The 22329-nt window shown below is 37.9% G+C and overlaps 2 protein-coding genes across 3 annotated transcripts; one reads left to right on the plus strand and one right to left on the minus strand.

The window, feature by feature from the left end:
• The first annotated feature begins 10145 nt into the window (after window positions 1–10145).
• Window positions 10146–14971, plus strand: LOC147848160 (putative serine/threonine-protein phosphatase 2A regulatory subunit B'' subunit TON2). The gene is made up of 12 exons (XM_087338637.1): window positions 10146–10629; window positions 11190–11281; window positions 11517–11579; window positions 11672–11770; window positions 12428–12586; window positions 12672–12743; window positions 13178–13310; window positions 13427–13491; window positions 13571–13646; window positions 13765–13866; window positions 13979–14171; window positions 14450–14971. The coding sequence occupies exons 1-12, from the start codon at window positions 10500–10502 to the stop codon at window positions 14688–14690; spliced, it is 1425 nt and encodes a 474-aa protein (XP_087194763.1). The 5' UTR covers window positions 10146–10499; the 3' UTR covers window positions 14691–14971.
• A 655-nt stretch (window positions 14972–15626) lies between these two features.
• Window positions 15627–19373, minus strand: LOC147848161 (sucrose nonfermenting 4-like protein). Of its 2 annotated transcripts, none has more exons than XM_087338639.1 (7): window positions 19202–19373; window positions 17857–18001; window positions 17523–17687; window positions 17112–17172; window positions 16518–16587; window positions 16038–16155; window positions 15627–15954 (listed from the first exon to the last, which is right to left on the minus strand). In XM_087338639.1, exons 1-7 carry the CDS (start codon window positions 19226–19228, stop codon window positions 15863–15865), a joined length of 678 nt encoding a protein of 225 aa, XP_087194765.1. In that variant the 5' UTR covers window positions 19229–19373; the 3' UTR covers window positions 15627–15862. The 2 variants fall into 2 exon arrangements, with proteins under 2 accessions (XP_087194765.1, XP_087194764.1); XM_087338638.1 differs by having other exon boundaries at window positions 17112–17175; window positions 19202–19366.
• Between the last annotated feature and the right edge of the window lie 2956 nt (window positions 19374–22329).

Raw genomic sequence — 22329 nt, forward strand, 5'->3', positions numbered from 1 at the left:
CGAATCGTGGCGCAGACTATTCTGTTCAGCTTTAGCCACTCGTTTGCCTTGTATGCTTCTGGAGGATTTTCATTCTCAATCGGGTCTATCTGACCCTTGACAATGAGATAGTCCTGCATTTGTTCCTTCCAGAAGTTGAATTTCGAACCGTCGAACCTCCTTAGACTCATGTCCGATGAGCCGGATGTTGATGCCATCTGCTTCGGTTTCGGTTGGTAAGACTCGGTTCGGAGTTGACTACGAACCTTAGTGGGGTGCAGCCGGTCGGCTCACCCGATATCGTTCTAGTCAGTTTTGAACCCGAGTCGGTTTGGTTTCGGATACTTGTTGCTGAACTTGCTCAGAGTGACTCCGGTAACTTGAGGGATAGAACCGGCTGGTCTTCCCGAATGTTGCCGAGTCAGAGTGAGCCCGATTAGCTTCCGATTGTATGCCGAATACCGATTACACGAAACCGATTGTTTGGGCCGATTCTGCTTCAGATGACTGCAGCAATGAGAGGGACGGATCCAATTGATCCTCCCGAATGTCGATCAGCCGATTGAAACATGAAGTGGTTGTTGCCAGGAGAACAATCTGCAGCGGGTGGTTACATCAAGCGGATGAATAGCGTCCGGTGACCTATTCGGATGTTGTTTAACCGAATGAAGCATGATTGGGTCGGTTGTTGCTCAAGGAGCTCCCCTCAAGCGGTCACAATCACAAGAACAGAGTATAACCGACTAGCTTACTCCAATTTGTGATTTAACACAGTGAGATGCGAGCTTTTTGTTTTTCTTCTCCCTTCTCTATTCTTCAAAGAAAACGAAAACAGAATGTTGTGTTGTATGATGACGGCTGGCAGCAGGTTGAAGAATCTCCAACGCTCTAATACCAAATGTTGGGGAAAAGGCCGTCAAAGCAGAAGTGCAAGCAACATTCGTGATGAAGAAGAACATGTGTATGCATGAGCAAGATAGACACAAAGGGAGAGAGAGAGAGACAGAGACAGAGAGAGAGAGAGAGAGAGAGAGAGAGAGAGAGGCACAAAGGAAACGTTATATTCTAATAGCAACAGTTACAAATGACAACCAACCTCCAGTAAAGGTTTCAAAGTCAATTTATATAGTGACTATCCTAGGGCAACTTCCCTTTATGCTATTTACAGAAATGGCCCAAGCTTGGGTTGTCCAAAAGGACAATGTGAATACGGCCATTATACACTCGTATTCAACACAAAGAAATATTTTGTAGTTGTTGCCAAATAAACCCATAATTAAGTTGGATGCGTAATAATTGTTACGCTTCAACAAACTCCAAAATTCTTTGAGATGGAGCCTCAACTATAACTCCCACCTCATTGACCCCCAAATGAAACAAACAATTAATTTGAGAGCGCAATCTCTCCTTTCATGGCCAACATAATAACCGAGAACACACAAGTAACTCTTTTTGCAAAGAATTACAATGCTCTCTACTAGATGATGGTTTCCATACACATAACAAGAGCGCTTCTTGCCATGAGGTAACCAAGTGTTGAACACATGAAGAGCCCTGAATCCTAAGTAAATTACATCCATTCAGTAATTGCCACCATGAAGCCTTAGTCGTTGTCCTCCCATGTATTAAACCCTTGTTCTCAATGAAATATTGAACAATAGATATCCATGGTTGTGAGTTTAAATACATGGCTTGTAATAATGAAAATCTACGAGCCATCATATGCATAGGTAAGTTCAATATTCTAGCCCACCCCCCCAAGTGCTTAAGGGTTGCTAGATTATTCTACGCAACCCAAGTGATTCCCATCTTATCCCTCTTCTTCCACAACAAATATCGAAGAGGTTGTAAAACAGAATGCGAAGCCTTCTTTGTCCATGGCAACAATGGCAAGTAATATAATATCATGGATTCCATGATACATTGTACAACCTTCAAGCGTACATGAAATGGCAAGATTGTGACTTCCAATACATGAACTTATCCCTCAACTTACTAGACATCCATTCAATCAATTGACCATTTGTAACATTCATTCCTAATGGATAGCCCAAATGTCGAAAAATAGAGCCTTTCTTCACCACGGATCCTTGTCATTCTAAACATTCCAAATCCCTTTCAGTACATGATATGAGACTAGACTTCCTCCAATTAATATGTAATCCGGAAGCCAATGCAAATAGGTTCCATAAAAGCATCCCCTTCTCAAGATTCTCTTGTGAGGCTTGTAGAAACATGAAAGAATCATCAGCCAAAGCTTGTGCTACTAGTTGCCCTCCATATGGAAGGTGTAGACCCACAATGTCACCATTTGTTGCAAGCTTTCATAACATCACTAACAAGGGATGAGTAACAATAGCAAACAACAATGGGCTAAGAGGGCATCCTTGACGAACAGATCTTGTGAGGGCGATATCTAATGTAACTCCCCCATTAAGTAATATTTGAGACATCGCATCTTGTCCTAATAAAAATATGAGGCGAGACATACAAGGTCCAAAGCCCATTGTATGCATTAACCCAGAAACAAAGGACCAATAAACATCATCATAAGCTTTCTCCAAATCTAATTGCACCATAATCAATTCTTGATGAGTGTTTTCGATGTATCAACTTTGGCAAATACTTTTGTAATCTATTTCCCAAGACCTTTGTAAATATCTTATACAACTCCCCATCAAAGAAATAGGTCTCCATTGATGAAATTACTCAAGAGATGCCAAATTTGGAACTAATTTAATTAGACCAACCTTCCAAGCTTGAGGCATACAACCAAAATCCCAAGAATGTTGAAACATCAAAGTTAAGGGCCCCTTTAAAATGTTCGAATGTCGCTTAAAAACTTCATTTGTCAAGTCATCCCAATCAAGGCTCTTACCACTAGGAAGATGCCTTAAAACCGTGTCCACCTCATCCTCAATGAAATCTGCATCCAATTCATGACTAATGACATCATGCACAATACATCCAACCACAACATAAAACTCATGACGTTCTCTACTCACCTCATTTGTCATTGACAATTGTGGGCCAATCAACTCCTTAAAGTAATGAGCACATATGTCAATGATTGTAGTAGGATCCACTATCAATTCATTCCCTTGCTTCACATGTACCATATTAGATCGAGCATAAGTAGGATGTAATTCTTGGAAAAACAAATGAGATTGATATTGATTATCTATGAGCCCATCCCTCAGTTGACGCATCTTCGCATAACGATAAATTTGGCATTGCAATTGAGAAATAATAACATGCAATTGACATGGGAGATCCAAAAGCTCCTCATCTAATGATGCATGTCTCAATAATGCATTACACCTGGAGAAAACTTGTGAGAATTGTCGAAGAAGACCTCCATACATACGATGAATGATCTTAATGTTTCATAACGTGATATCCCATGCTTTAACTCCTTTAAGATTCACTTCTTGTGAAAAAATTATCAAAATTTGCTCCATGAGAGAATCAAAAGTGAGTTGAAGCAAAAGAGAAGAGTTAAAGCATCATGGAGGCTTTCCAAGTAAGGATTTATACATGTCAATTGCATGATTACAAACCTCAAACAAATAGGAAAGTGATATGAAGTTCTTACATCTCGTAGAACTGTCATACGAAGTGATGTCGATAAAAAAGAATCATTGTGCATCACATACATTCTGTCTAACCGACTCCATGTTTGTCTATGTTGAGCAGACGGGAAAGTAAAACCTAGATCATTCCCATGCAACCATGTACAAACATGCAACTTCAGAACCTCCATAGCTAATGAATCCCAAGCAAGTTGCTCAGGATCATCCATGATTGAATGTTCAGACGTAGATTGAGATGCATCAACACACATGTTAAAATCACCTATAAGTAATCTTGGACAACCCACACAGGGTTTGAAGGGGTGAGACCATAATGCAATACGTTGCGTGGCTTGGTTAGGGGCATAAATCCAAACCACCCACACAACCTTGCCAAAATACGTAATTTCTAGACCCAAAAACCAACCATAAGGATCATTATGCACCACTTGAGGATAATATTTATCTCCCACGATTAGTATCACACTTGAATAATGATTATTAAGATGTCATGCATAAAATGATGATTATCCACGTTGTCGTGAAGTTGTTCCTTCACGATGTCAAAACAATGTCAAAAATCTATAGAAGTACATTTCCCGTCTAGAGCTTATGACAAGGAGCATGTAGGAATTTTTAGTTCGTGAATCAGAGTTCAAAAGCCCAAGATACAAGCTTTGGAAGGACTAATGCAACTCGGGACACAAATGTAATTATGTAAAAAGGGGGATTCGAAATTAAATAAAGGCCATTTTTGTAATTTCTCAAATGTACAACTACAAAATCGAATTTGTAAAATTTATAAATAAAATAAATAATAATAATAATAATAATAATAATAATAATAATAAAATAACCACCTTGCATGAGGCGGTTTGTCAACCGCCTCAAGAGGGTGGTAGGGCGGTTGACCACCCTATAAAAGTCACGCCCATGGTGGCTAAAGAGAAAGGGTAGAGCGGAAAAAAGGAAGAGGAAAAGAAGAAGGGGGAGAAGGGAGGAAGCTCGCAAAAAGAAGAGGTGCAGAGGTCGGTCATGAAGCTAGGGCCATGCTGAATAGAAGACAAAAAGAAGAGAAAAGGTGAAAACCAAGAAGTTGAGGTGGTGTATCTCAAATACCTCTTAGCAAACGAAAGGTTGTTAGTTCGAATCCTCTCAAAACAACTAACTTTTGGTAAACAAATTTTGTAATATAAATATGGTATATATAAGAAGAAAGAGACTTAAATAAATAGAAATCAAATAAGTTGAAGTGGTCTATCTCAAATGTTTCTTCTGAAATAGAGGTTGTGAGTTCAAGTCTTGGCATCTATCTTGCTTTCTCGGCTTCTTGTCATTGCACCATCCACACGATCATCCCCGAGTCATAGAACCCTGACGGTTGCGACACACAACCACAATCTTCTCGACAACGCAAATGAATTGTGGATCTTGGTAACTCATGACACTTATGCTCAACTGCACATAATACATCCCATTCTTTACTTAACGAAGTTTCCCATGCCCCTCTCACATTCCATGTTACCACTTTCATTCAATCAACAATGTTATGGGTGCACTTGCTCCTTTAGAGCAACTGATGTCATGAAACTAGTCAAAGCATGTTCCAATGCTGCATATGGATTCTCATGCACCACATCCTTAGGGATGTCTATCGAAATCTTTTGTTTAGGTCCTCGTACTTGACGAAAACCTCGAGAATTCGATGAATTTACAACCCATCCCAATGAATAAAATTGAAGGTGAAGGGGTAATCCCTTATCCCTAAATTGTCATTGCCAAAGAACTTTTCAATGACCCTCCCTAGTTCTGGAATTACCTTACCAAGTAGTCTCACAAGTAGTGGGCAAACTATTACGTTGCATATTCATTTATTTCCCCTTCGACTTGCCCTGAACCTAATGTCAATCTTTGTCAACAACAACATCACTACAAGCTCTATCCAATGGTTTTTTCCCCTTATCTATAACCACTAAACTTTGTTTTTCCATATCCATAGATTGAGTTCTCTTATTCTTAGGGCCCAATCCATGAAGTGAGATCTCTTTATAACCCGCTCTAGATGATGTTCCTTTATCCATCACAACCACAATATCTAACACACCAACATCTCTCCCAACCCCTTCATTAGGAACCTCTTAATGGCGATGGCATTCTGCCATAAAGTGACCCCATTCACCATATCCAAAACAATGACCTGCAAATGTCCCCCACTTCAATTTAAAACAAAGTTTTTTCATACCAGGTGTGTTCATACGCACCCATATTGGCCTCTTACGACTTGTATCTCATAACACACAAAATCTGCATTTATTTGTAGCATTTGCATGTAGAGATACCAACACTTTACCCATTTGACTCATCAACTCTAGTAAAAGTGGTCTTAAAAAAGCATGCTTACAATCCACTGTTACCCAAACAGTGCTTTCCTGTTTTAACAAAGCATGATAGTTCACTACGAGGAACCATTGCATTACATGCACCAAACATTTATAAAAAAACATAGGAACTTTAGCCAACAATGCATTTCGATGTTCCGGTGAATGAAATACTACATCATAAAACCCTTGTGGTCCTACATATATATTTTCAGCACAATTTGGTGACACGATTGTGTTCAACCTTTACTTAATCCAATGTATGGGAGTTTCCCAATAAAAAAATATATAACCATACGATCATAGAATACATCAAAAGATTGCAACATTGCCTTAGCATCAACTTCCACATCATGCACATCCTCATCAATGCATTCTTTCACTTCATTTTCATTTTCTTCCACAATATCAGACAACAAGGTATTGACAATTTCCCATAAATGATCCCAATTACAATGATCCCTTGTCAACCTCATCTACATGTATTACTTCGGCATATGTCACTTTTTTTCATTAATTTCCTCAATGGGTTAAACCTCTTAGAGCTTCCAATGTCTTCACTTTTTTTTCATTAATTTCCTCAATACCCTTAAACCTCTTAGAGCTTCCAATGTCTTCACTTTTTTTCATTAATTTCCTCAATACCCTTAAACCTCTTAGAGCTTCCAATGTCTTCACTTTTTTTTTATTAATTTCCTCAATACCCTTAAACCTCTTAGAGCTTCCAATGTCTTCCCTTTCACGATTACATTCAACCATCACATTACTCTTTTTTGGATCAATTGTTTCCATATCGATGTCCCCCATAATTTGTGAAGAATTCATGTTTATATCCATTATTCTTGATATGATTTTGATCCAGAATAAAAACAATTTTCCATGAACAAGAGAGACAACCAGAACTCACTCGATTTAAGAGATCGAAGATGATGAAGACAATAGAAGATCAACAATGCGTGTTGAGTATGTGGATGCCGACAACATAAGATTCCTCGTACAGACCACCAAATTTAACTTGCTATATATCTCTTTACGAAGCTCTAATCGAGGGCTTTGTCTTTGTGCCCAATTTTGTTGATGATAGAGAACACAATAAAAAAAACTAATTCTCTTCTTCTTCTTCCCCTCTCCACTCTTGCTTTTTTTCACTCTCTCACTCACACACACTCTCTCTCTCTCTTAACTCTCTCTCTCTCTATCAATCTCTCTCTCTTTGGTAAAAGCACGCAATTATATTAATTGTATGTAAAATCCACATTTACAACACTTCTTAGTCTCTTCTACGTACCTATCCTATGTAGGAAGCGGGACATCCTGTAATGCCATTACAAAACTTGGATATGCATTTGAGGAAATGATCCCCACATGCTTTATCATCCAGAAATTCCACATAAGAATATCTTTCAACTTCTTCATATAAGCTTTCACCCTATGTTTACTATCAAACATGAAAGCATTATGCATATTCCAATTGTGTTGCAGTCCCCAATAATGTAAAAATTGGAACAATATCTCCATCTCATAATTTAAAACCATTGTTGAGGTCTCAAATAACAACAGGTTAAAACTTGCCAAATGTTCGATAAATACTGTCAAATAGCACAAGCTATAGGACATTGAACCTATGTGTATTGTCCTCCAATGGAATGGTGCAAAAGAAACAAATGTTTGACCCTAGTCCTCGTCTCTTTAAGGCTGAACCTAATGGAAGCGTACCAATCATGACTCTCCATATGAATACCTTTGCATGAAATGGCAGATGGGAATGCCAACCACGTTGTAATATTTTCCACCACCTTGCATTCGACTTAGATACACTCCATACCTTTTTCTGCTTTAGGTGATAGCCAAGATAATGATGTCATTGCATGATGATACAATACATTTGTAGTGGCCTGTAACATGTGTGTACCATCATGTAACAACCAATTCACCCAAGGTGCAACATCTGTTTTCAATGGCAACGATCCATCCAACAATGGTATATCTTGTTATTTCTCCCAAATAAATCTATAATTTAGGGGAATACATAACCATCATTTGGCATCTTCTCTCTCTCTCTCTCTCTCTCTCTCTCTCTCTCACACACACACACACACACAAATGTTGTGCTCCAGTTGGATGCATGATATGGAAAAATGGTTTGGAAGATGGGATGTAACACACTTACTTCATGACACATCACTAGATTCCTTTGTAAATGAGGCATTTCTACAATGCCAATTTATCATGACATTTGAAAAATGTGGAGGCTCACACTTCACAAAATATATACTTTATATGTTGCATCTGACTACAAAACCATATTATTCACCAAACGAGGAAACCACACACCTCAATACATGTTACAACCCATCCCATTGCCATTGCTTCCATGCAACTTAGCTCACATACATTGTAATGTGAGACGACGTGTTGGGGCACAGGTGAGAGTAGGCAATTATGCATGCTTTGCCCAGAACAAGTTTGGGAATATGAGTATCACACTTCAATATAATGCTCTGCCTTTGATCACATCGGACTTTGCTTTCCATAAATCTTTAACCAAACCCAATCCTTGCACAAATTTTTTTCATAGACATGTTGTGCACTCTCGATTGCAATATTGTTGGCAAAGTTCTTGAACATCAAGAGTCACTACTCACTTTCACATGTATCATGTGAAAGTAAGATTTTTTGTCTCATAGGTCATATTTGGCATCTGATTCTCAAAGACGATAATAAAACCTATCTTCTATCTCATAAGCAGTAATGTATTAATTATGAACGTCAAATTACAATAGATGGAATCACCACAAAATCAATCATGGTTTCATGACATCCCTCATCTCTAAATACATTGGTTTGTTGACCTATATAGTCCCATGCAATAAAGGCCGATGCAACTGACAAACATGATGTGTTGCCAACTTACAAATCCCTAATTACTCTTGCGACAACCTCCATGAAGTTTCCAACAAGGAAAACTACCATAGAAATATGTCTTCTCATTGTTGAATGTTTCTTTGAACCCCATATGAGCATGGCATTCTGCATACACAAATAATGCCATAATCCACAATACCTTAGATACTGAAAGGTTGTTTCAAAATGTGGAGAAGGCATTCTTGATTGCACATGACCAAACACCCATTGAAACATGGATTTCATCATTCAACTATATAGAAGCCCACATTGCATATATAAAATTCTAGATAGCATTTGTTATCGAACAACTGATAAATCAATGTCGACAATGTTCCTCTAAAGTTCTGCAAAACAAACACATTTCTTTTTTGGAAAAAAAAAACACATTTAAGAAGGAACACTCCACCTACATTGAAATAAAATCAATTAATCAATCTCTCTCTCTCTCTCTCTCTCTCGTAATTAGCTTACCCTAGTCTAGTGGTAAGTTGTTACACTACAAGCCACTACGTATTGGGTTTGAAACCCAATTTTACTCACCTCTCTATTATATACTTCATACATATCTCTTATATAATTCACTAGATGCCATTGTGGAATGTAGGGTTGACCCCATGACCTCCTGGTCTCCACCTTACCAACCTTACCAACTGAGCTACATCCATCGAGAGTCACTACCCACTTTCACACATATCACGTGAAATGTAATATTTTTGGTCTCATAGGTCATATTTGACCTCCGAAGACGATAATATAATCTCTCTCTCTCTCTCTCTCTCTTATCTAAACCCGCACCCATGCCCGCTTCCCCCAAACCCTACACAAGAACCACGTATTTTTCTTCACACCCACAATTACTTGTTGGCACCTTGGCAACGGGAGTGGAGTGTCTTTTTCACTCATAACGAGACTCTCCCAATACACAGGATGGCCCCTTCAAAACCCAGGCGGACATTCCATTTTTTGCTATCACATATATGCACATTCTCGGTCGGCCAATCGAAGAGGCCATCGGAGAGGCCATGCCATCCTCATCTTCTCTGGTGACTAGTCTACCCATCACAACCTCATTCTTATACATATAATGTGTGTGTGTGTGTGTGTGTGTGTGAGTGAGAGAGAGAGAGAGAGAGAGAGCCCTGCTACAGAATTTGTTTTTGTGGTATAATTCAAAAGAAAGCGAAGTGGGCATGTCCTCCTTCCTTCCTTCAAAATCATTTCATTTTTCCCTTTTTGTCTCTCTTTCTTTTCGCTTCCTTCCATCCCTCTGCAGAATTTGCTCACAAGCAGACCTTTACCTTCTCTCTCTCTCTCTCTCTCTCTCTCTCTCTCTCTCTCTCTCTCTGTGTTCGTGTGTGGTAGCCTTTATCAGAAACCCTAATTTCCTTCCTTTCCCCCCTTCCAGCTTTGTATTGCACCCCAGAGCATTGGAAACACCCTGTTTCACCCTTCCCTTCTGCTTCAGGCCATCATCTTCTCCATAGTTTCAGCAGGCGCAAAGTAGGTGTTTGTGTTCGCGTTTTCGAGCTAATTACAGATTCACGAATGCGGATCCAGTTACTCCTCGGAAGAAGAAGAAGAAAAAGAAGAATATTGTCTTGTTTAGATTCTCTTTGAAGCTTCAACCTTTTCTTCAGCGAATAGGCCTATAAGTCTCACAACAATGCATAGCGGCAGTGCCAGCAATGGAGATTCTCAGGATTCTTCCTCTTCCTCCTCCTCGATGTTGTGGGTGAGGAACCTCAAGAAATATGTCGGATCCGGAAATGGGCTAGGATCAGAAGCACTCATGGGTATGCTCTTTTTATGTCTACATTGCATTGTGATGATATGGTATGTTTGTTTGCTAGTATTTACGCTGTTTGATGATTCGTGGGCTGTTTTATTCATTTTTGTATTCTTATTAGGTTCATATATGTGTTGTGATTCCTGGCATGTATGTATAATGTATTATGGTATGTTATTTATTTATTGCATTATGATCCATGGCATGTTTCTTAGTTTTATTTTGCGGTATGATTCATATAATGTATCGTTTATCTTTTTTGCTTGCAACTCCCTATTAAAATGAGGAAGAAAGTTACGTAGCTTGTTAGTTTTGCATGACATTATGATAATGACATTCATTGGTTCCAGAAATGTATCCTGTTGCTTGTCTCTTTGTGTTTGTAACAGTTTTTAACTTACACTTAATGCATGTATAGTATATTGATTTTTGTACATACGTGATATATTGGAAGGGAAAGTCCATGGGAAATCTGCTACTTAAGCCTTAAAAAAGTGTTTGTTTGTATTGAGTTTTGAGGTTTGAATTACAGCATTTGACTTTAATTTTCTTTTAAGCACATGCCAGAGCTAGAAACCAAAAAGATTTTGCTTGAGGCATTCAAAGAACGACAGCAGAAGAATGCTCAAGCCGGGTCTCTTCCAACATTTTACAAAAAGGTCTGCTGGAGATTATTATGCTCAAATGCTCTCTAGGTTTCTATGTGCCACTCAATCAGTTATATTGTCAATTCATACCATTTTTCTCTTTTTTGGGGAATGGCCAAGAGGATTTAGGGAAGTAACAAATACTTTGATGACTATGGGGAAAAAATCGGGGGTATTTCTGAGTCTTTCTATTATGTTGTTAGGGTTTATAGATTCCGTTCAATTGGTTTACTTGACTGTTTTGCAGAAACCTGCTGAGGGTTCTATAGGGAGCAAAGTTCAAAAGCTGGCAAGATTTACTTTTCTGAAAGTATGTGAGGTTTTATTTTGTTAATATTTGCTGTATGTGCAATTTTTGTCATGGGCAATAGGTTTGAAACGCTTAATGTTATTCAAATGCAGAAGCAAACTGAGCAATTGCTCAATGCTGATGATCTTGATACAATGTGGGTCTGCCTAAGAGAAAACTGTGTAGTTGACGATGCAACTGGTGCTGAGAAGGTTTGTACGTTTTTCTGGATAGGAAAGATTCTCTAGGTCTTTTCCCAACTGTTTTGTGAATTAAACAACTGATTTTAAAGCATACACTGAAGGATGCAAATGAAATAAATCATAATGTAGAACTTCTAAGCATTTTCATATTCTTGAAATACATGATTCTTATACTGCAGAAATTGGTAAGGTCTATTTATTTTCCAAAGTTGTTAAGAATCAAGCAAATATTATATTTTGGTCCAGTAAACCATGTCTCTTTTGATGAAGAAGAATATGCAGCAAGTACATGGACCATCCCCCTCAATTTGATTTTTCATGGGTCGAAGGCAAATTTTTTTGTTGTCTTAAACCTACGTGGGCAGTTCGGTTGTTCACAGGTTTAGACGATGCTGTAATGGTTGGGACAATTATGAACCTGGTTCTTGGCATTTTTTTTATTCATCTAGAACTCTAGAAAAGTTTTCTTTGTCTGGAGGAATGCCACGCAGATTCATGATTGCTTCTATCCTAATTTTTAGTGCAATATTACTTAATTCAAGAAACTTTTGATTTCTGTTAGTATGTGTTATGTAGCTCGTGTACACCACTTTAAGATCGACAAGCTATAGGTTATATATATATATATATATATATATATGCTTACTTCATTCCTGTGAACTGCAGATGAATTATGAAGATTTCTGTCACATAGCAACCATATGCGCAGAGCAAATTGGTTCAAAATGTCGACGTTTTTTTTGCCCATCTAACTTTATGAAGTTTGAAAAGGATGAATTTGGAAGAATCGCCATCTTGCCATTCTATTTATATGTGATGCGCACTGTAAGGAATTGATAGTGTACCTTATGTATGCTAGAGAGTTCTTCTGCAACAGAAAATTTATGCATAAATGTTTTGGACTTCCCAGGTTTCATTAACGCAAGCACGCATTGACATGAGTGAACTTGATGAGGATGCTGATGGTTTTTTGCAACCTCAGGTATTTTCATAGCATATATCGTCCATATACTTCAGCAGACTTTATTGAATGGGTAGCTTGCTACTGGTTTTGAATTTTCTGTGTCTTTTCTTTTTAAATAGATTATACATTGGATTTGAAGGTTTATTTATTTATTGCTTGAACTCCTGAATTATTAATTCATAACAAGAGCATAATTATTTAATTGCATGTGGGATGTTATGTATGATAATGACTAAGCAAGGAAGCAAATATAGAGTGTTTCAGAGATATTACCGATGATTTTGAAACAATCTGTGGGGTGCATAAATCTGGATAAATGAGAAAGAAGAATCCCGGCCAATTTTATAGATTTAAGCCAAATATTATTTGTTTTCTATGCTTTTCTGGCATTTGCTACATTACTTCAGGTATTTGTACTAAAATATTTCAGTTTCATCTTAATTATTCTTAAGGAAATGGAGTCATACATCAGGGGCCTTATCCCTAACTTAGCACAACTCAGGGATATTCCAGGGCCATTCTTGCCAATGTATTGCCGTATAGCGGTGCGAAAATTCTTCTTCTTTTGTGATCCACATAGGCGAGGTATCTTGTATATACCTATCCATTTTTCATGTATAGAAAAAACCAAGTGTCTATTTTTGCCTATTTATTTACTAGACCCAACACATCTGTCAACTGTACCAGTCATTTATTTGCAGGAAAACTCTGTATAAAGAAGGTTCTTTTGAGCAATTGCCTCGCAGAATTGATGGAACTTCACCAGGTGCTGTTGAAATTACTGATTGTGAACTACATCTTTTGTTATTTCTATACTCTCAAAAATATTTTGTATTCTAATGTAGGAAGTGGAGGATGAAGCAGCTGAAGGAGAGCAGACAGAGAATTGGTTCTCTTTGGGGAGTGCTCAACGAATATGTGGTAAGGGTCAACGACAATCCACTCGTCCATAATTGTAGCTGTTAGATTAGGCACGTTATCTAATGCCATATGGTTTCAGTTTTGGATTTGATATTCTTGATGGAACACATGTCTGCAGATGTGTTCTTGTCGTTGGACAAAGATATGAATGGAACTTTAAGCAAACAAGAACTTCAAGAGTATGCTGAAGGCACACTTACGGAGATCTTCATTGAACGTGGTTAGTTTCAAGACTTTGATTGTTCCAGTAGAATCACATTCAATCTCTCATGGCGTTATCATTGCATGTCTCTGCGATACAAAGAAATTTATAAACCACTACTTGGGTGCAGTTTTTGATGAGCATGTGAGACGGAGTAGGAGCAGTGGAGGAAGTGGTCGAGAAATGGACTTCGAGAGCTTTTTAGACTTTGTATTGGCGCTCGAGAATAAGGATACATCAGAGGGTTTGACTTACTTGTTTCGATGTCTGGATTTGCAGAATCGAGGATTTTTAACCACAGTGGATATTCATACACTGTTCAGGCAAATGCTCTCAATATTTCTATACATTTTCTTATCTGCCGTGAAAGTTATCATGCTTTTAATCTGGCTCATAGTTCCACCAAACCATTTAAGCTTCTATCATATTCTAGTCCACATAAGATTTTCTCAAATAAAGAAAGGTATTGCCATATTTGTGTTTCCTGAAACTGACATTTCCATCGTGAATGTGTGCACTGGTGCACTGGTGGACTACAGAGATCCAAAAGAGGTTTTGCTTGAATTTATTTACCTGTTTTTTATGTGCTTTTTTTTTGTAGGGATGTGCATCGGAAGTGGATTGAAGGTGGGAATTACGACCTTTGTATTGAGGATGTTAGGGATGAGATTTGGGACATGGTGAAACCTCAGGATCCTTTGAGGCTTACATTGCAAGACTTGCTTCAGTGCAGACAAGGAGGTACTGTGGCAAGCATGTTAACAGATGTGCGAGGGTTTTGGGCTCATGACAATAGAGAGAACCTCCTTCAAGAAGAGGAAGAGGTAGAAGAGGAAGAATGAAGCAACGTCCTCCAGAACCCTCTCTCTTGTTACAATATATAAAAACCATTCAGTTTCTAATTGGCTGAAATCCTGGCTTGGTCTAACATAGGCTGTTCTTTCTAAATGGTTCCACCCCTTCCCCACAAAAAAGGAAATATAGGGTGATTCTACTGGTTGGCTTACTTAAAGAATCTCACCTATAGACTTTGAAATGATGTAATGTGTAAACAAACATGTTTCTGATGGGTCCGCCGTATGCAATTTTTCTTTACTTTTGAGCTTAAGGTTATCATTGTTACGACTTTGTGTTTAGGTTTTCAATGTTAACAGATTACCATGAATAGTCCTTCAAATTTTACGTTTATGTCCCAAACTGTGATGATATCCCTAAAATGTTTATATGTCATTGGTTATGCCTCCTGTTTGTACTATAAAGGCTTAAAAGTCATGTGACTGTAGACTATTTGAACCCATTTACAAGTTATTTTAGCATGATACATACCATATTAAACCTATGATTTAACTGTATACATGAAGCCTTCTTGTGTACCAGACTCTTGTTGCCAGTTTGGTTTATTGGCCAATGTAGAATTTGAAAACTACATATAGAAAGCCTATACGTATCATTTGCATTGTCACTAGCACAGTTTCATCCTAAATTCCATGATTACACAATGGGTTCAAGTTTGCTTCATAACATTTCGGTTTCATGCTAAAATCCATGCTTACGCAATAGGTTTCAGGTCTGTTTCCTATCACAGCACAGGACAAATATGTTTGCTGCAGAATCAGTAGAACAAAATGCTATTATTATGTCTATTCAAAACCCAATAGTAATTACAATTCACTGCCAGACCGCAGGACTATTTGTCCTCTTTAACCATTGCTTTTTAGGCTATTACTGGAAGTATCAGTTAGAACTTAAAGAGTCATGAGACACAGTCACAACTGAACTCTCAAATATTAATGCCTATACTTATACTCCTGTAGACCATGAAAAAATCCATCAATCCCAAGAATGTTATCTTTAACATTACCCAATTGTAAGTTGCTTTCGGAGCATCACGAGATGGAAATATACTAAAAAGATCAAGAATTACACATGAAATGCTTGCAAAGACCACATTGGCACTTTGCTTACTGAGTGTAGAATATATGCATGTACACGAAAAAAAATAGGCTGCTCCAGACTAGCTGAGAAGAAATTTAAAGACATCACTCAATGTAATAATGCCTTCGATCTGCCGACTCCCTGCTTCTACACAAATAATTCTACGAACACCTGCAAAAGAACATGCAAAGCTCATTCTCTGGATAATGGTAAGTTCCAGCATTAATATAAATTCTTTAAAGGAAGAAACCTACCAGGTATTGCCAACCGCTCCAATATGACCTGTAAGGCATCAGTGCGAAGGCACATCTGGCATCTTAAAACAGGAGTCGTCCCTACTGAACTTCTTCCATCATGCATCAACTGCAAAGCCTGTCATAGATTCCAACATAATGTTATTATGAAGCTCTGCAACGTGAAAGCTGACACTATTTCATGGGTGACATTGTATCTTACGGAATGCATCAAAATGAAAAGGACACCTCTAAGCATAAACAACTCTGACTCCATTTCAAAACGAATTGTATATTACAATGTTCCTTTTTGGCTTATCAAAACATTCACCCAGCTCATAAAAGAAAATTTATTTCTTGAGGTAGACTTTGGTGTTCTTTGGTTTAGAACAAGCCGAGAGAAGATCCGTCCATTCATATTCAAACATTTTCCAAGAAAATCAATATATGTAGAATACAATTAGTTGCTGGTTACTCAAATTAATGCGTGAAAGTTCTCACTTGTTCAACTGTCAGATGCTCGAGCTGCACATGCACATATGTATTGTCCCTTGCCAGAGCTATAATGTCACTGGAAAAGAAAAACATGCAAAAGCCACAGTTCAAAACATCTCTACATAATTAAAAATCTCTTCCCTTTTTCAAATGTTAGTTATCACAACGTGCTAACATGCACTCTTGAATTATAACATTCGTTTCTTTTGAGTTTTTGTTCTCATATTTAAACAGAAACCAACAGAGTTTCGGATTCTTTAGTGATTTAAATGACACAAAAAAAAAAGATGGTTCTGTCTAAGAGGCCAATTTTGACCAATGCGACCAAATCAACATATCATCTTGTGTGTGACTCCTTCCTAAGAATGCATGCATGCACATATGTGCTCATAGAGAGACTCAGCGAAAGACAGGGGGTCTCAGAATCCTATTAAAACCCCTGTAGAATTTTCTTCATAGGCCATATTTACATCTGTAAATTCTGATAGATTTATTTATTTATCTATGTACATATATGTGCACACGCCTCAATTACTCATGAACCTGCCAAAGATATGTTCAATTCAATTCCAGAAGAATTAGAGTAGAATAAGGGCAAACCTTCTTGCATAGACATCAACCAAAGATCCATTCTCATCTACAATTGGTATCGAACTCACTCCTGCAAAATGAAAAAGCACAATTTTCCATTCCCTTCTGTAATTTATAAGCATTGTTCTAAAACCTGAGAAACTAATACAACACAATTTGAATGACTGTAAATAAAAATAAAAGAACACCATGTCAGGTTAATCATAACTTTATTCTCCATTATCCCTAAAATCAGGTGATTATGGACACGGCATAAGAATTCCCGTTTCCAAACCTTGATTGTTATTGTGGACAGTATATAACAATGAGAAGAGAAGCCAACAAGTATGATGCAAATTGTTATTATTTTGAATGGGCTTGGTACTGATAGAAACGTAATATGAAATGATCATGCCAATTATTCAGGTGAAGGTTTGAAACCTTGATTGAGAACTGCTAGTGCAGTGCTTAGAGGAGAAGTTGCCCTGAGCACTGCAAGCTGCTGATTAGGACTATCGCCTCTCCATGTTCCCAATGGCAAAGAACCAATTGGCTGATTAAGAAGTGGTAATGATCCAAGTGAATGCTGAAAATGTCTACATACACCTGCATACACCACTAATTGCAAATTAGAGAAATCTGGTCGTTCCTATGTGAAGGGATCTCCCGAACTCCAAGAGTTGACAAAAAAAGCTTTTTGATTGAAGGAAATTAGTGTATTCAGGACACGCATATATTTATCCAATTAATCTGAGAAGCATAATAATCCCCTTACATTTTAAAACATCTGAGAGAGTGGCCAGATGCAAAAGTTGTGGCAATTTTTTCTCCTGGGCTGGGAAATAGAGAACAGGCACAGAGGTCACCTGATGGTGCAACAGTTTCTGTGCCACCTCCTTCAAGGAGTCATCCGAAGTGACCTAATCATAATGAATGGGGACATCGTTATCAGTATTGAAAGTCTATATATGAGAATTTGTTTCTAGTAGCCAAGTTTCAAAGTCACAATTTATATTGCCAACAAATTAGCTCAATTATCACCAATCACATCTCCTCGTCTTCAACAATCTCAACCCAAAGATGTGCACCTAAAAATAGGAGCAAAATACATTTCTTCATACATCAGATTCAAGATGTCGGTGCAATACCGATGCAAATTAAGAGAAGCAAAGCAGACCACGGACCCTTGACAGGGAAGATGGGAAGGACCAGTCCTGGGAAATATTATATATTAACTTCTGTCTGGCTCTCATATCAGTAACTTAAGGAAACCCTAGAACATACAAAATTAAAAGCCAAAGAGACCTCAAAATTATCACAGATCTTCAATTTATTTAGTGATGTCAACTTAGCTTTATTAACTTGTACAGGATGTATGTATTCCATCTTCCTATGGAAGCCTTTGCCTACTTCAGTACTAATGTTACCAAAGGACTCTCCCAAGTCAATGAACTTACAAAAAATAGAATAGTTGATTCTATACTTTTACTCTTCTGGCTTTGAGTGGAACTTGGCATGCACATCAATGAGGATATACTAAACAGAATGGTCATGCCAATGTCATGGTCCATCCTTATTCACTAGTTCCAGCAAGTTGAGAATCTAAACCCCATGCAAGATCTTCCTAGCAGCATCATACTGCAATTTCCCTTTCAAATATTCCACGATGCATATGAATTTGGCCATTCTAAGGCCATGTCATTTTGCATTACTGTCAATACTTGACTTGAATGTTCACTGATCCCAGCAGATATCTATGTCAACAATGCATTGTTTATAATTAATGATATGCACTTAAGTGCATGATTTAAGAAAATGCCCCTTCTCAGGTTATAACTAGTGATATCGATGCATCACATATTCTATTAATCCTCCAAGACCTGGAATTATCTTCAATAGTATCAAAGATTGCTTCTTTAGAGCATTTTAGGTGTACAACAGTACAGTATCCAACTATATGCATGCAAACATGCATCTGAACTCAATCCATAAAGCTTGCAGACATGCTACGGGCACTGCTTCACAGAAGTCAAAAAATACATACATCACACCCACTTGATGATTAAAATGCAATACATATTCACAGTTGGAAATGCTAAAATAAAACGAGTGAATCTCACATAATGAAGACAGCGTCTTCTAAGCATCTTCTCTCCACTCCTGATTTTTCCATCTTTCCATGCAGCTATAGTGTGCGTTTCCAATTCCTCCTCAGATAGAGTTGCCCGCTGGCTTCCAAGCTGGAATAAGTATTGAAAAATCTTTAAACGTCACAATTTTGGTCACTACATCATAGACATGCTTGTGTGAGAAGAAAAGCAAGAACTAAAACAAAACAACCCTCGCTCATGTTATGGAATGGTTGATCTACAGAATCAAGTTACCAAATGATGATTTACCTTCAGTAACTAACTCAAAAGATGGAATTCCAGATTTTTTACACGTACAAATCATAACCAAGACAAACTTTGGCTTCGAAGACTGGTAGAGGAAAAATACGTAGAAGTAAAACTTGTAAACGTTTGAGGGCAATCTCAAGAATTCACAAAAACTAGATCAGTGGGAGATTGTTCTGAGATGCCAAAATCGCCAGTGAAACCTCCTCCCCCCCAAAAAAATAAAAAACAATATTAACGAGCTCTTGACCTGAAATTGATACATACAACAAGCTAGACTAGAGATTACATCTTAAAATGTTATCCTATATAAATCTGCAAGACTAGTAAAACTGCTTAACACACCGCATATTCTCATGAACCAAGATTTTTAGCTTCAAGGAACTGCAACTTCTTAGCTTAGATATTGTCATTAGCTAAGCACTTAATTTCTAAGCTTAGAAGCTCCAAAAGTTCTGCCTTCAAAAGAGCACCGGAACTTCTGCCTTTGAAATATTTCCAGCATGGGCTAATGTAAGATGAAGAGTTCTCCAAAATGAGGAAAGCACTTTAAGTGTTGGGTGATAATGGCCTTGATTTGTCAATAACAAGGATGATAGGACCATGACAGAGATGGATGTGGCCTAATCTATTGTAAACAATTTCAAATGTTGTGGTCAAGAACCGATTTATGTATTTTTTGATTGACTTGTAGCGTGAGGACTGATGGTGCTGATGCAGGTTGTGACAGCCCTAATTGTTGCCTTTTGACAACTTCTCTCTATGTCTCTTGATTTGTAGCAAGGATAGTCACAAACATTGTTGTTCTTCATATTCCATTATCCTCCACAGTAGACCAGAGCCTTGCTTGAAGAGGTAGTTGTATATTCCACTTATTTCATGAAAAAAAAACATGGCAAACATAGTATTCCTCTTATTCCACATCCAAAGGGTACAGATGGCAAATTTGCTCTCCCAAAGTTTTGTGAGCAGATAAACCTGTCGCAATTTCTAATTGTCCTGATTTTCCCTATCACAGTACATAGAGCATGAGAGAGATCAATCTACAAACAGGTGGAATGTATGCTATGAATCATGGCTTCAAGCAAGTTGGAATAGTTACTATATGTTCGAGAATCAATGTAGCCAAAGTGATACTTGAGGATGGGAAGTGAGGTTGGTCATATTCAATGCTATGGTAGTCCAATGTTGCTTTATGGAATGTTAGTGAGGGGTGGCACTATCTCAATTGTGGATAAAATCCTCAACATCTTATCCTATCCTGCTGTTAGAAACATGTGCTTCGCCCATAGAGGTACTAGCCATGTAAAGAGTATACAAGTATATAACAAAAGTCAAGAATATGCCCTGATCATAGATTGCCAAACAAGCTTGGAGCATAGGATGCAAAGTACAAAAAACTAGTAAGAGCAAAATCCTCTCATCTGGATGGATGCTTGACATTATGAAATGGTTTTAAGGATGGGGAATAAAATATCTATTGGAGCTCTCAGTGATGATATGAAGTATGTGATCATTGAGGATAGATTACTAGAGGCACAAAGGATGGCAAGTTGCAAAAATGTCAAAATTGGAATATTACATTGCAAATATTAACCCCCAATATTGGCCCCAACACAAGGAAAAAATGCCAACACATATTCAATCTCATCTCACTACCCCCATGAGCCCTGGCTCTTGGAGATCCTTAACACTTCTTTGAACTTGCTCACACAAGTTAGGTGTTGAGGTAGCATCATGGCATCATGACGCAAATATGAAGATATGCAAGGCACGCAATGAAAACCTAGTGGAGGATGAATATCACTTATTTATCACACTCGGAGTACTAGGTAATTCGTGAGAAAAATGATGACTTGTTAAACAGGCGTGATAATGTGAGTGGCATACTCAAATTTCCACTGCGAAGGGTGACCACATATGTGCATACATTATTCTCATGTCGATAATTTTTACTACAGAGTAGTAAACCCCCTTCTTAGGGGTGAGTCACATGCAAGATGATATGTTGATTTGGTCCCATAGGTCAAAATTGGCCTCATCATGCATGATAAAATTTCTATTCTATTATGTTCTATCTATCTATAAAACATAGGTGTGCATAACAAGACCTAAATCCATCTTGCAACAAGTGTAAAAAGAGGGCCTTATTGTAAGACATCTTCCTACCAAGAGGAGTCGTGGGGCTAATCCATGTACTCTCATTACATTTTAATATTATAAGTTCAGATCACTCTCTTATTTCCCATTTTGGTCATGCATAAGTATAGACAACCCATGCTATATTGGAGCCATCTAGTGCATTTATATTTATTCCACGTGATTTGAACAATTCTACAATGAATATCTCCATGTCTTGCCAGCATGAGAGAGAAAATATTGAAGGTGTTCATGAGAAATAACCATCAAATTGGAGTATGTTTGCTTTGGAAATTCCCAAATCTGCTGGATATAAATCACAGATTGAAAGTGAAAATTTCACCATTGAAGCTGGCTCCCATCTCAGCCATTATCATGGGGACTGATGCTTTAATCCCTATCAGGCAAGAAATCATCAAGACTACTGATCTCTCCAATCGAATGCTTGGTTGCAAGTTTCTACCCCTTAGAGAAGAGCTGGTTTATGAGAGAGAGGGGAAAGACTAAGAAAGAAAGCGTAGCTCAGTTGGTAAGGTTGTCCAGCAGAGACAAAAAGGTTGTGCATTCAACCCCTACATTCCAAAGGAGGACGTAGATTAGTAAGAGCATGGGACACAGGTAGGGTATAGGCCTCATACAGAGAGAGAGAGAGAGAGAGAGAGAGAGATTTATTAACATCTACTAGAGCCCAAAAATGTTCGATAAGACAAACT

Source organism: Azolla caroliniana, unplaced genomic scaffold, assembly GCF_043228905.1.
Source record: "Azolla caroliniana isolate FFs.n. ecotype wild unplaced genomic scaffold, voAzoCaro1.0.p SCAF_492, whole genome shotgun sequence".
Lineage (NCBI taxonomy): Eukaryota > Viridiplantae > Streptophyta > Polypodiopsida > Salviniales > Salviniaceae > Azolla > Azolla caroliniana.